We start from the raw sequence: 14,452 nt of genomic DNA on the forward strand, positions 1-14,452 counted from the left end.
CAGCAGTCAATCCACTGCCGTGATCCCCGATGGCATATCGGGAAGCAGCTGCCTAAAGGGGGTTTTACACTGGACGATTATCAGGCAGAAGAGCGTTCATAGAACGCTCGTTGCCGATAATTGCACTGTGTACACAGGGGAACGATAAACAGATGAACGAGAAAATGCTCGATCAGCAGATGAACAAAAAACGCTCGATCAGCAGATGAACGAGCAAACGCGTGATCATCTGCTGGTCATATAGTTTTAAAAAAGTTAATTATTATCGTTGTCGGCAGTACATCTCCCTGTGTAAACAGAGAGACGGTCTACAGACATGATAATAAGGGGACGAGTGATCGGACTAACGACTACTTAGATCAGGTGTTTTCACTTTTGAGTTTATTGTGAAAATTGTTTAGATATCATTTAAAACCACATAAACTCCTGTGTGACAGGAGAAAACGAGCACCAATCAACGATGTCTCATTGATCGGCGTCGCTGCACTGGCCGCTTATCGGCCAGTGTGAAAGGGCCTTAACCCACTAGGTAAATATAAGTGTGTTGGCCTTATACCTGGACAAGGGAACTTTGTCTAATTCATAGAGATAAGCATAGATAAGCCAGGCTTGTCGGTCACACAATAAATTTTATATATTTGTCCTTAAAGGAACCTACTAAAACATATTATTTAGATGCTTTCCAGTGGAATTAGACCTAGTGAGAGATAAAGTAGATTACTTCTTATGTATGGTTTAAACTCTTCAGATGTATATGGATTACATGGCCAGTTTAAGAACTAATAATAGCAACCTCCTTATTAATTTTACACAGCTTTTGAAAAGTCTAGGCCTAAAACAAATTGACGTTAAATTCTTGGGACCATGAAAGCTGCAGTTATTGATATTGACAAATTAAAATCTCATGATTTGTGTGTGTACATTCTTCTAAAGCTACTCTGAAGAGCATTTCTTTAAATGCCATCCACCATGAATCAAACTCTAGCAGGCGTGAACAAGAAGGCATTTCTTTCTATGACGGTCAGCTTTTATGTCACCCAGAAGAGCCAATGAACTTAGAGTTGAATGAAGTCAAACAGTTGAGAAATTGACTTGTACTTCATTAAGTTCTTTTAAAAGCTTGAAATTCTCTAAAAAGAAAACAAAGTACATATAATGAAGTTTGTTTATCTCACGAGCTTAGATCAGGTGTTTTCACTTGTGAGTTTATTGTGGAAATTGTTTAGATATCATTTAACCCCTTCAGGACTGAGCCTGTTTTGGCCTTCAGGACGAAGCTGAATTTTCAAATCGGACATGTGTCACTTTATGTGGTAATAACTCCGGAATGCTTTTGCCTATCCAAGTGATTCTGAGATTGTTTTCTCGAGACATATTGTACTTTATGTTAGGGGAAAAATTTGGTCGATAAATTCAATATTTATTTGTAAAAAACACCAAGATTTAGAGAAAATTAGCAAAAATTTGCATTTTTCTAAATTTTAAATGCATCTACTTGTAAAACAGATAGTAATACCACACAAAATAGTTACTAGATTATATTTCCCATATGTCTACTTTATATTTGCATCGTTTTTTGAACATTCTTTTATTTTTCTAGGACGTTACAAGGCTTAGAACTTTAGCAGCAATTTCTCATATTTTCAAGAAAATTTCAAAAGCCTATTTTTTCAGGGACCAGTTCAGTTCTGAAGTGGCTTTGAGGGCCTTATATATTAGAAAGTCCCCATAAATCACCCCATTTTGAAAACTTCACCCATCAAGGTATTAGAATCAGCATTCACAACATTCACAAAGTGTTTATACCCTTTAGGCGTTTCACAGGAATTAAAGCAAAGTAGAGGTCAAATTTACAAATTTCATTTTTTTTTTTCGAAAATTAATTTGTAATAAATGTTTGCTGTACCACAGAAGGTTTTACCCAAGAAATGCAACTCAATATTTATTGCCCAGATTCTGCAGTTTTTAGAAATATCCCACATGTGGTCCTAGTGCGGTAATGGACTGAAACACAGGCCTCAGAAGCAAAGGAGCACCTAGTGGATTTTGGGGCCTCCTTTTTTTAGAATATATTTTAGGCACCATGTCAGGTTTGAATAGGTCTTGTGGTACCAAAACAGTAAAGACCCGCCAAAAGTGACCCCATTTTGGAAACTATACCCCTCAAGGAATTTATCTATGGGTATAGATAGCATTTTGAACCCACAGTTTTTTTGCTAAATTTATTTGAATCTACTTTTTTTTGTGAAAAAACGTAAAAATTGTAACTTTTTACATGGAATAAAGTAGAAAAAACACCCCAACATATGTAAAGCAATTTCTTACGATTATAGCAATACCCCATATGTGTTAATAAACTGCTGTTTGGACCCACAGCAGGCCTCAGAAGGGAAGGAGCACCATTTGGATTTTGGATTTCTGATTTTGCTGGAATAGTTTTCAGTGCCGTGTCACGTTTGCAATGCACTGGAGGGATGAAAACCGTGGAAACCCCCTAATAGTGACCCCATTTTGGAAACTACACCCCTCAAGGAATTTTTCTAGGGGTAAAGTTAGCATTTTGACCACACAGTTGTTTTGCTGAATTCATTGGAATTAGTCTGTAAAGGTAAAAATCGACTTTTTTTCTGTAAGAACTTAGAAATTTTTAATTTTTACAAGGAATAAAGGAGAAAAAGCACCCCAACATTTGTAAAACAATTTCTCCTGATTACGTAAATAACCCATATGTGGTAATAAACTGCTGTTTGGACCCACACCGGGGCTTAGAAGGGAAGGGGCACCATTTGGCTTTTGGAGCTCAAATTTAGCTGGAATAGTTTTTGGGTGTCATGTCGAATTTGCAAAGCCCCTGAGAGACCGAAACAGTGGAAGCCCCCCAAAACTAACCCCATTTGGGAAACTACACCACTTAAGGAATCTATCTAGGGTTATAGTGAGCATTTAGGCCCCACACGTCTTTTGCAGAATTTATTAGAATTAGGCCGTGAAAATTAATATCAACATTATTTCCACTAAAATGTTGAATTTTTTCAATTTCACAAAGGATAAAGGAGAAAATGCACCCCAACATTTGTGAAGCAATTTCTCCCGAGTACGGCAATACCCCACATGTGGTCATAAATGTTTTTTCATTGGAAAATAATTAACCCTTTCCGGACTGATCCATGTTTTGCTTTTCTTTTTCATTTTTCCTCCCCGCTTTCCGAGAGCCACAACTTCTTTATTTTTCCGTCAATCGAGTGGTGTGAGGGCTTATTTTTTGCGGGACGAGCTGTAGTTTTTATTGGTACCATTTTTTGGTACATAAGACTTTTTGAGCACTTTTTATTAAATTTTTTGGTAGAGTGAAGGTGACCAAAAAACTGCGATTTTGCCATTTAAAATTCTTTATTTTTCACGGCGTTCACCATGCGAGTTCAATAATGGTATATTGTAATAGCTTGGACTTTTACGGACGCAGCGATACCAATTTTGTATATATTTTTTTATTTTTTACATTACTTTAGAGAAAAAATATGAAAAGGGTTTCTTTTTGGACTTTAAATATTTATTTCATTTTTTCCACTAATAACTATTTACTTTGTTTTTACATATTTTATTAGTCCCCATAGGAGACTTGAACCAGCAATCGTTAGATCACTGGTAGAATACACTGCAATACTAATGTATTGCAGTATGTTGTGATTTTTACAGGCTCCTGTAACAGCGCGATCGCTGTTTCTGTCCGTTAGTCCCGGGTATCAGCTGTAATACACAGCTGACACCCACAGCGTATGGCACGGGCTCAGCGCATGAGACGCTCCATATATCACCCCCACACACCACGACATGCTATTAAGTCATGGTGCGCGAAGGGTTTAATGCACAGCCGATGGTGGAAAGTGAAAATTACAATTTTCCACTGATGTGCCATTTTAGTGCACTATATGTTGTGCCCAGTTTGTGCCACAAATACCACAAATAAAATATTAACCGGGTTCTCCCGGTTATGGCGATGCCATATCGGTGGACGTAAACGGCTGTTTGGGCACGCTGTAGGGATCGGAAGGGAGGGACGCCATTTGGCTTTTGGAACGCAGATTTTACTTGGTAGTAGCTCTGGCGTTTTGCTGGTATTTCAGTTTATAATGTGGGGGCAAATGTAGACTGGGCAGAGTACATCAGGGGCATAATAAGAGGGTATAATAATGGGGTAAATAAATAATAATCTGCAGATATGTGGCCAGTATTGCACTTATATTATAAATGGCGCCCAATCTTATCCGATTTTGGAACGCTCTGCACATTTTGCATCGCCATAATCTGGGAGCCAGAACTTTTTTTAATTTTTTCACCACCGGAGCTGCGTGAAGGCTTATTTGTTGCGGGACAATCTGTAAATTTCATTGGTACCATTTTGGGGTACATGCGATTTTGTTGATCACTTTTTATTCCAAAGCCAGGTGACCAAAAACCATCAATTCTGACAATGATTTTTATTTATTTATTTATTTATTTATTTTTTACAGCGTTCACCCTGGGCTATAAATGACCATTATATTTTATTCTGCGGGTCGGTACGATTACGGTGATACCATATGTGTATAGGTTTTTTTATGTTTTGCAGCGTTTGCGCAATAAAATAACTTATTTAGAAAATAATTTTTTTGTGTCACCGTATTCCGAGAGCCATAAGTTTTTATTTTTCAGTCAAAAAAGCTGTGTAAGGGCTTGTTTTTTGCGGGACGGGTTGTAGTTTGTATCGGTACAATTTTGGCGTACATGCGACTTTTTGATCACTTTTTATTGTATATTTTGTGAGGGGTGGTGACCAAAAAATAGTGATTCTCGCTTTGTTTTTCATTTATTTTTTTTGCGGTGTTCACCGTGCGGGAAAAATAATATTATAGTTTTATAGTTGGGGTCGTTACGAACGCGGTGATACCAAATATGTGTACTTTTTTTTTACGTGTTCATTTTTTTTCCTATAATAAAAGACTTATTATAGGAAAAAAAGCAGTTCATGTTTATGTCACTTATAACTTTTATTTTTACACTTTTTTTAAAACATTTTTATTCTTTTTTTTACTTTTTTCACTTGTCCCACTAGGGGACACTTAGACTTGCAGCTCTGATCGCTGCTGGAATACATTACACTACACACGTAGTGTAATGCATTCCAACTGTCATTGTGACGTAACAGTCACACTGACAGGAAGCCTACGACGACCACTCTCCGGGTGGTCCTCATAGGCTTCTGTACATGGCAACCCGGAAGCCATTGTCTGGCGTCCGGTTGCCATGGGTACGATCGCCAGCCCCCGTGATTTCACATGGGGGCTGCCGATCGGCGCTAAACACCTTAATTGCGGCGTTCAAATCGAACGCCGCAATTAAGGGGTTAACTGCCGAAATCAGCGGCGATAGGCCGCTGATCGGCAACGGGGAATGCAGGGCAGACACCCTGCACAGTTAACCGCTGCTGCGGTGTAGCACCGCGCGGCGGTTAACTGTTAAAGCACAGACGTAACTGCACGTCAAGGTGCGCGAACTTACTGCACACATTGACGTGCAGTTACGTCAAGGTGCGGGAAGGGGTTAAAACCACATCAACTTCTTGTTTATTCAGGTTGATTGCATGTACTTTTCAGTTTTCTTGCCTATCTTTTCAGGGTGTTAGGATGGTCGAGGACGGTCAGCTTTTATGTCACCCAGAAGAGCCAATGATGTTAGAGTTGAATAAAGTCAAACAGTTGCGAAATCGACTTGTAATTCATTAAGTTCTTTTAAAATCTTGAAATTCTCTAAAAAAAAAACCTATATAAAGTACATATATATAGTGAAGTTTGTTTATCTCACGAGCTTAGATCAGATGTTTTCTCTTGTGAGTTTATTGTGGAAATTGTTTAGATATTTAAAATCACATAAACTGCTTGTTTATTCAGGTTGATCTACTTGCCTATCTTTTCAGGGTGTTAGGATGGTCGAGCAATTTATGGAGCCAGACTTTTTGTCTTCTATCTAGGTGATATTGTCAGGACAAAGTAAAATGGCAATGTCCTCCTTATGGACACAAGTTTAATATAAATATACAGAAATCAGTCTTTCAGTTATCACACTTATTGTGGATTATTGATGTTTTTTATAGACAAAATGTCTTGTTTATTCAGGGTGATTGCATGTACCTTTCAGTCTGCTCACCTAACGCTCCAGGGTTTCAGGATAGCCGAGCGGTCCAAGGCGCCAGATTCAATATGAAAATTCTTCCTTCCCTCGTTAGGTGTTGTGGTCTCTGAATGGAGGCGAGGGTTCAAATCCCACTTCTGACAAAAATTGTATTCAATAGATAAGGTCAGTCTTCTCACCTCCTGAAAAAAATTCTGACTCCAGTTGTGCACTATTGTGAGACTGGGGTCACCTAATCTTGGCAGCAGTCAATCCACTGCGATGAGCCCTGATGGCATATCGGGAACCAGCTGCCTAACTTACTAGGTAAATGTAAGTTTGTTGGCCTTATACCTCTTGCTCGGCAGTCACTGGTCTATGGTACCTTGATGGCAGGCTGGTGCCGGATTACTGGTAGCTGGCTTGTGCTGGATTTTCGGAAGCTGGCTTGTGCTGGATTCTCGGAAGCTGAACTAGACACGGACACTGGACTTGTTACGGACACAGGACTCGTCACGGACACTGGGCATGGATACTGGAGTCATCACGGACACTGGGCACGGATACTGGAGTTGTCACGGACACTGGAGTTGTCACAGACACTGGACACGGATCCTGGAGTCGTCGCGGACACTGGAGTCATCACGGGCACTGGACACGGATGCTGGACTCGTCACGGACAATGAACACGGATACAGGTTACAAGGAACTGGATACTGGACCTTTGTTGACTAACTCTGGGTAGAAATAACATTGCTCAGGCACTGTGGAAGTGGGCAGAGTTCCTTAAATGGTCCAGGATGTGCTGGGATAGGCTGGGGGCAATATTCCTGGTGCCCTATGGGCATAGGCCAAGAGCGGAGGAGAGAGCAGAGCGCGCCGGCGTCCCTGGGCAGGGATAAACAAGCTGGTGGCCACTGGGGTGAGTGAGACACGGGGCTGCCGGCGCTACACTGCCCATCTAGATATGCTATGTATGATAGTCACTCAACATGTGTTACGTGTGTAGGAGACTTTGATAATTTAGGAATAGTGGAATACAATATTCTTCCATTTCACGCAACAAAAGAACTTTGGGACTCTATTTCCAGTATATTTTTTTATTTTAGGGGTAGATTTTTTAATGAAAAAGCCTCCCTAGGTAAGATTACTCAGGTAGCTTAACTAAAAAATTGGTTATATCAGTACAAGGTGTTCATTGAAGGTTCAACATGATGCTCTATAGACCAAGAAAACCTCCAGTCAGTCTGGAATACATTGGATACATAGGCTATTACCATGGGCAGTATCTTTGCACAATAATACAACCATAAGCTTTTAATCCTGGCGACCACAACTGTAGCCTAACTAAACATTAATCCTGGGCCATGATCAAGTCACTTCTCTCTTGTCCAGATTAATTTAGGTTGATCCAGGTAAATGTTTGCTTCAGAAAAACACATTACATTAAATAAAGGTTACTCTGTAAAAAAAACAAAAAAGGTTATTTAGAGTGAAGCCTGTGCACATCACTAGTGGTAGTTGTGGTAATGTAAAGGGCATGGAGAAGAAAAAGAGAAAACCCAATGGACCAAAGAAGGCTGACAGCAGAAAATAGAATAGAGGAGAATTACAAAGAAAAATGTGCCACAATTCTGTCTCAATTTGCGCCAAAAAACATTCCTTCTGCTACATTTTTTATGAGTTTTAGACACTTTTGACACCTCCACTCTCTCCAGCACCCCAGAGAATTCTCACATCCTCAGACCCGATTTGAACAGCTTTGTGTCTCTACAGTAGTGGTGCGACATTGTCAAGAATTGTGGCAGATTCTGAGTCCAGTGGCTGAAACAATCAGGCAGCAGAGTGCAAACAGGTACGGTAAACAGATAAACTGCAATAGGTAGTTACGTGAGGCAGAGACGTGGTCACGAAACAGTCCAAGTTCGGTACACATATAAACAGCAATTGTAAGTAACGTGTGGCAGAGAGGAACTAGACCATAAGCAGAAAGCTCAATAGTCTAGTTGTTAGGAAACGTCCATCACTTTTAGGTTGTCTTAACTACTTGCCAATCTTCTGAGTCTCCCTGGTTTGAGATGCAGAGCCAATCTTATCTCTCTGTCTGCAATTTATCAGGGATATGGATGGAGTATTTGAGTCTGTTCCGATTTCTCATTGTTGCTTGTGATTTTCTTGTGAATGCATGTGTCTGATCAAGCTCCAGGTTACACCCTAAATCATCTTGACTGTTTGGACTCTTTAAACTGGACTTTGGCTTTGTCTTTGGATTTACCCTCTTCTCACTGATTTGGATACTCTGCTCACGGCTGGTTTTGACCTCTGCAACTCCTGGTATTCTTCTGTTTTGCAATTTGGACTTTTAGTCTCTGCTGGTTTGAACTCTGCATGTTGACCCCCCCCCCCCCTCTGGCTCATTTGATTAACCGTTCTGGTATTGCTTGCAAGTGCATCTCCTGTCTAACACCTTATTCTGCAAAAGCATCCTGGGTTCTATGCAGCCAAATCCAACCTGCCTTGCGCCGGGCTCTGGTGAAGACCATAGAGTAGCCTTAGGCTCTGCTGACCAGAGTAGTGATGGACTTGAGGTAGCTGATTTACTTGTACGCTTGATCCAGACAGTCTCCAGCTGCCTTTGGGGAATTGCTTGTATAGCAATTCCATAAACTATCACTCTAGGGAATTGCTGAAGTATTGATTCCTTGACACTAGCAAGTCTAAAAAAGTGGTAACTTCAAGGTTCAGGGTTATATAGGAGCCACAATGGTGAGGCCAATCAAGGAAATGGATCCAGAGAGGCAGAAGCGAAGAGATGGTAGACATTAAATCCAGCTCTGGAGCTGTCCACAGCACCAGTGACTCAACGGGAAGAGCTAGTGCCTAGGACACAGGAGTCTCTGGGTTCAGAGACAGATATGCTCTCTCTCAAATTTACGAAATTCTTATTTCACCCGCTGATGCTCCCTTCCCATCGTACATTATTAACTGGTAAAGGGATTTACAAACATACTTTACACCTGAACGATGCAACAGGCTCTTCCTATTTGCACATGTGTCCATCTCTAGCAGGACACAAGTATTGCGTTTAAGCTCCTGTGTCATACATGCAAGCTTTACCCGTTTGGCTAGTGATCGGCTTCTGTGGTTACGTGGATGTATGGCATTTCATCACTGCAGGACAAGTCAACAAAGACCAGCAGTGGACATCGAAGCATTGACATTGGAGCAGCAAAGGATTTAACAGGTGAGTATTGTTTCTTTTTTTATTTTATAAAATTTCAAGCAGCCTATTTAATTTCTTAGAGTCTCAGACAATCCCTTTAAAGCTCCGATTATAAGTTCCAAAATGCCCTAATTTTTAGTGATTTAGTGAAGGTTTACTTGAAATTAGAGCGTTTTAGTCTTGTCATCTTTAATATGAAAAGTATAATTTGTGTGTGAGCATTGTGAATTCGAATGAATATTTTACAGTGAATCCTGATCATTTTTCTGAATCTTTTCACGTGGTTTCTCCTACATCTATTATGTATAGTATATCTCCATTCTGTAGTTTGATCTATATTCATATCTGCCACAAAGTTATTTTAATATGATTTCCTCTTCTTAGATCTGCTGCCGTCTGGGTAACATATTTCATGTGACAAGCTTGCCATTGCCTGGTCCTGTGTCATCGGCCGCTCCAGTGCCTTCAGAACAAGCACCTGAAGTGATATCACCTACTACATGCAGTAATAGTAACACAACTGCACCCAGTCCATGTGCTCATGATTCTGACACTTTAAGAGCTACAGATGTATCAACAATTGAAATTAAAGAAAATCCGTGTGATTTGTCATCTGTACAAACTGATTTTCCGGTGAATTTGCTAAAAGTCTGAATACCGTACGGTTAGCCTTTACAGCAGCCATAGAATTTTCATATAGAAGTCCTTGTCTTTAAAGGGAACCTGTCACCAGCATTTCACCTATTGAAGTCTACTCACCCCTCAATGGCCGCTGCTGTTAAAAGTTCATTGCCATTCTCCCCCCTCCTAAACTCTTCCTCCGACCGTAAATACCAGTCTGCAAGTAAATTTTGCGCCTTTTATGGTAATAATCCGGTGTCCCTTTGTGCGCCAACACCAGAAGACGACATCAATAGGCAAGCGCGAGATTTTGTGTGTGCTGGGGGGAGGGAAGGAGCTGTCACTCAAAAGTAAGTAGGCGAGGTTAACTCTGAGAGGCTTGAGGAATTAATGAGGCTCTGTCACCACATTATAAGTGCCGTATCTCCTACATAAGGAGATCGGCACTATAATGTAGGTGACAGCAGTACTTTTTATTTAATAAAACGATCTGTTTTCACCACTTTATTAGTGATTTTAGATTTATGCTAATGAGTTGCTTAATGCCCAAGTGGGCGTATTTTTACTTTAGACCAAGTGGGCATTGTACAGAGGAGTGTATGACGCTGACCAATCAGCGTCATGCACTCCTATCCATTCATTTAGGCAGCGCATAGGGATCCTTTTAGATCGCTATGTGCTGTCTTAGGCCTGATTTACACGAGCGTGTGCGTTTTGAGCTCGCAAAAAACGCAGCATTTTCCGTGCGCAAAAGGCACTTAACAGCTGCATGTGTCAGCTGTGTATGATGCGCAGCCGCGTGATTTTCGCGCAGCCGCCATCATTATGACACTCCGTTTGGATGTTTGTAAACAGAAAAGCACATTCAGAGCTTGACAGCTGTTGCGCGATTCACGCAGTTCGCACGGAAGTGCTTCCGTGCGGCATTCGTGGTTTTCACGCACCCATTGACTTCAATGGGTGCGTGATGCGCGAAAAACGGCGAAATCTAGAACATGTCATGAGTTTTACGCAGCGGACTCACGCTGTGCAAAACTCACGCACTGTCTGCACTACCCCATAGCCTAATATAGGTGCGTACGACACGCGTGAACAGCACGCGCGTCGCACGCGCGTATATTACGCTCGTGTAAATTATGCCTTATACTAACACATTAACAATACTGAAGTGTTTAGACATTGAATAGACATTCCACGGGATGTCTATTCACAATCTCTGCACTTCGTTACTGTTTTTGTGGTAGTTACAGCAGAGCAAAGCGTAATCTCGCTGTAACCTGTCATTTACCGCGTAATCTCGCGGGATTACGCTTTGCTCTGCTGTAACTACCACAAAAACAGTAACGAAGTGGCGAGATTGTGAATAGACATCCCGTGCAATGTCTATTCACTGTCTAAACACTTCAGTATTGTTAATGTGTTAGTATAAGACAGCACATAGCGATCTAAAAGGATCCCTATGCGCTGCCTAAATGAATGGAGAGGAGTGCATGACGCTGATTGGTCAGTGTCATACACTCCTCTCTACAACGCCCACTTGGTCTAAAGTAAAAATACGCCCACTTGGGCATTAAGCCACTCATTAGCATAAATCTAAAATCGCTAATAAAGTGGTGAAAATAGATAGTTTTATTAAATAAAAAGCATTACTGTCACCTACATTATAGCGCCGATCTCCTTATGTAGGAGATAGGGCACTTATAATGTGGTGACAGAGCCTCTTTAAGATATGACTCTTTTCAAACAAAGATATGACTCTTTTATGCTCATTAGCATACAGCAAAGGAACACTAAAGAACTGAATACTAAAGGTACAGAGCCGACTTAGAAGATAATTATAGGTTATATAGAAATGATTTTTCACCCACTATCACCAGGTATTGCTGGTTTAATAGATAAAATGCTGGTGACAGTTTCCCTTTAAGAAGATACATGTGGCACTTTAGAATGTTTTCAATAGCATACATTACTATAGAGCTATGAACATAAGATATATTTTGAACATCTTTATTCTCTGAAAATGAGTCTATGGCAATTGTACATGTAGATTTTATTCAAAGACAATGTTCTACTATAACTTCCACCATCTGACACTGCAAAGGCTGTTCTAAATTATAAAATACAGCTGCAATAGTAGGAGCATGTGTTGCTGCAGTAGGAAAAGTATAGCCTGTTTATTTGGGTTATCCCAGCTGTAAGATCACGGTCATCTTGCAACCCAGTGTTGATCTTAGACGATCGCATGGTGGCATGTTAAGTAGACCAGGCCTAAAACTAAGAGCGAACTAAGCTCCAACCTAACACATACCAAGATTTGCAAAAACATGTCCATAATTCTATTAGACCACACACCTTTCTAAGCAAGCATTAACCTCTTCCCTTCCAGGGTCTGCCCCTACACAATTTGCCATAGACAAGAGTTTTTTTTTAATCTTTGCAAAATATATTACTTTGCATTTTATGTTATAGTATTTTGTTACATAGTGTTGTAAGATCCAGAGTGAAGTTGAATAAATGAGTTGCCTGTTATGCTTACTACTTATTAAACGCCATAGCTTAGAGCTACAGTGTTTTACTCTAGTTGATGTGTTTTTTAAACACACGCTGTAACATGTCTGTTCAGTATTTAAAGTATTGTATTTCATAGACTGACCTGCTTAGCCAATTCCTTTCCCTGGTAACTAGGTCTACATGACTATAAAATTGTCCATTTTAAAATTACTTTTAAAACATAGGACTTCATGTCTAAATACTGGTGCAGACAAAAAATGGAGACGTTGCCAATCAACCAGATCATATCTTAAATGATCTATCATGCACGGGTAATTGAATCTGCAATCTGATTGGCTGGTACAGGAAACTGATAGTTTTTGTACATGTGGCCCACATGCTATGCATTACTTAGCTCCAGTAAAGCTTTAAAATTATAGTATTCAACTTGGTTTCTTTTTTATGAGATGATTGTTTTACTCTTATTTCTGCAATTGTATGGAAATTGTTGTGATACCAGCTATGAAATAGCATATTTGACACATTTTTTACAATTAAAAATCAAAAGGAATTTTGTGAATTTGAATCCCTGCTGTATAGTGTTTGGATTGGTGTACAAAAATTTTAATGAGACTGGGATTAAAAAATGTGATAACTGGGTTTCAATTACACAACTAAACTCAGATCTAAATGTTTAATGACAGGTAAGTTAAATTCCACCTCTTGAGTCCCTTCCAATCTTTATTGTGTTGTATATGGTTGTCCATTATTACAAAGCCACTTAACCTCCATTGAACGAGCTTCCGCACAATATATAATTTTGAATTTTGTAAATGAGAAATTAAAGCTTCCAACATAACAAGAAGTTATCCAAAAACATAGTAAAAAATTATTTCACTAGACCACATATTTGTCCTAACAACATTACTTGTGCCTGTTTGCATTCATTCTAAATTTGTCTTTACAATCTAAATGGACAATCGGAGGATGCCATGTGTCCTCCACCTAACATCTAGATGAGACAGGCTCAGCATTAGGTGGAGAGACGTTCTCTATAATCAGGAGGGCTTGAAAAAAAAATTCTGGGGATCAAGGGCAACAAGTGGGCTGCAACATTTCTAAGCACCATATGTTACCATATAAGAAACTGTTAGAACTACACATTAGCTTATAATAATATACGATTGCTAACCCCTAAGGAAGCTAGACACTAGCAATGAAATGTGTGGGACATCTATGATGAGGAGTAGAGATGAGCGAACTTTTCAAAAGTTCGGTTCGGCTAGTTCGCCGAATTTCACAAAAAATTTCGATTCGGACCGAACTAGTTCGGACCGAACCTGTCACTTACGTGCGCCGAGCATGCTACTGTCTCGGGTGCTGATAGAGTTAATGGGCTGCACTAACTCTTTCAGCAACCTTGACAGTACATGCTCGGCGCGCGGAAAATACAATTTAAATGTAATAAAAAAATAAAAATTATACGTTCGTACTTACTTTCCTCCTGTCCGGCCTCCAGCGATGACGTTTCATCCCTTTCGCCGCTGCAGCCAATCACAGGCTGTAGTGGCGGTCACGCACGTCAGGATGACGCTTCATCCCACGTGACCGCCTCTGCAGCCAATCACAGGCTGCAGCGGCGACATGGATGAAACGTCATCGCTGGAGGCCGGACAGGAGGAAAGTAAGTATGAACGTATTATTATTTTTTGGGGCATGTATGTTTGTTTGCATGTATGTATGTATGTATGTTGTCATGTATGTATGTATATATCTGCATGTATGTTTGCATGTATGTTGGCATGTATGTATATATGTGTATGTATATTTGCATGTATATATTTGCATGTATGTTTGCATGTATGTATGTTTGCATGAATGTATGTTTGTATGTATGTATGTATGTTTGCATGAATGTATGTTTGCATGAATGTATGTTTGCATGTATGTATGTTGTCATGTATGTATGTT

The 14,452-nt window shown here is 40.0% G+C and overlaps 1 protein-coding gene across 2 annotated transcripts in view; it reads left to right on the forward strand.

The window, feature by feature from the left end:
- The window catches only part of SAMD7 (sterile alpha motif domain containing 7), a 106,305-nt gene extending 95,922 nt beyond the window's left edge, over positions 1 to 10,383 (forward strand). The window contains exons 1-2 of one of the 2 annotated variants that reach the window (XR_012883431.1): positions 9,195 to 9,391; positions 9,755 to 9,843. Coding sequence is in view for 1 of the 2 variants with exons in the window: in XM_075864041.1 (XP_075720156.1) it covers positions 9,755 to 10,024 (270 nt within the window). In the remaining variant the exon portion in view is untranslated. Of the gene's footprint in view, positions 1 to 9,194; positions 9,392 to 9,754 lie in introns of those variants that run through there. The other variant, XM_075864041.1, reaches the window with a different exon arrangement.
- Positions 10,384 to 14,452: the final 4,069 nt, after the last annotated feature.

The sequence above is a fragment of the Rhinoderma darwinii genome, chromosome 4 (assembly GCF_050947455.1).
Source record: "Rhinoderma darwinii isolate aRhiDar2 chromosome 4, aRhiDar2.hap1, whole genome shotgun sequence".
NCBI classification, from domain to species: Eukaryota; Metazoa; Chordata; class Amphibia; order Anura; family Rhinodermatidae; genus Rhinoderma; species Rhinoderma darwinii.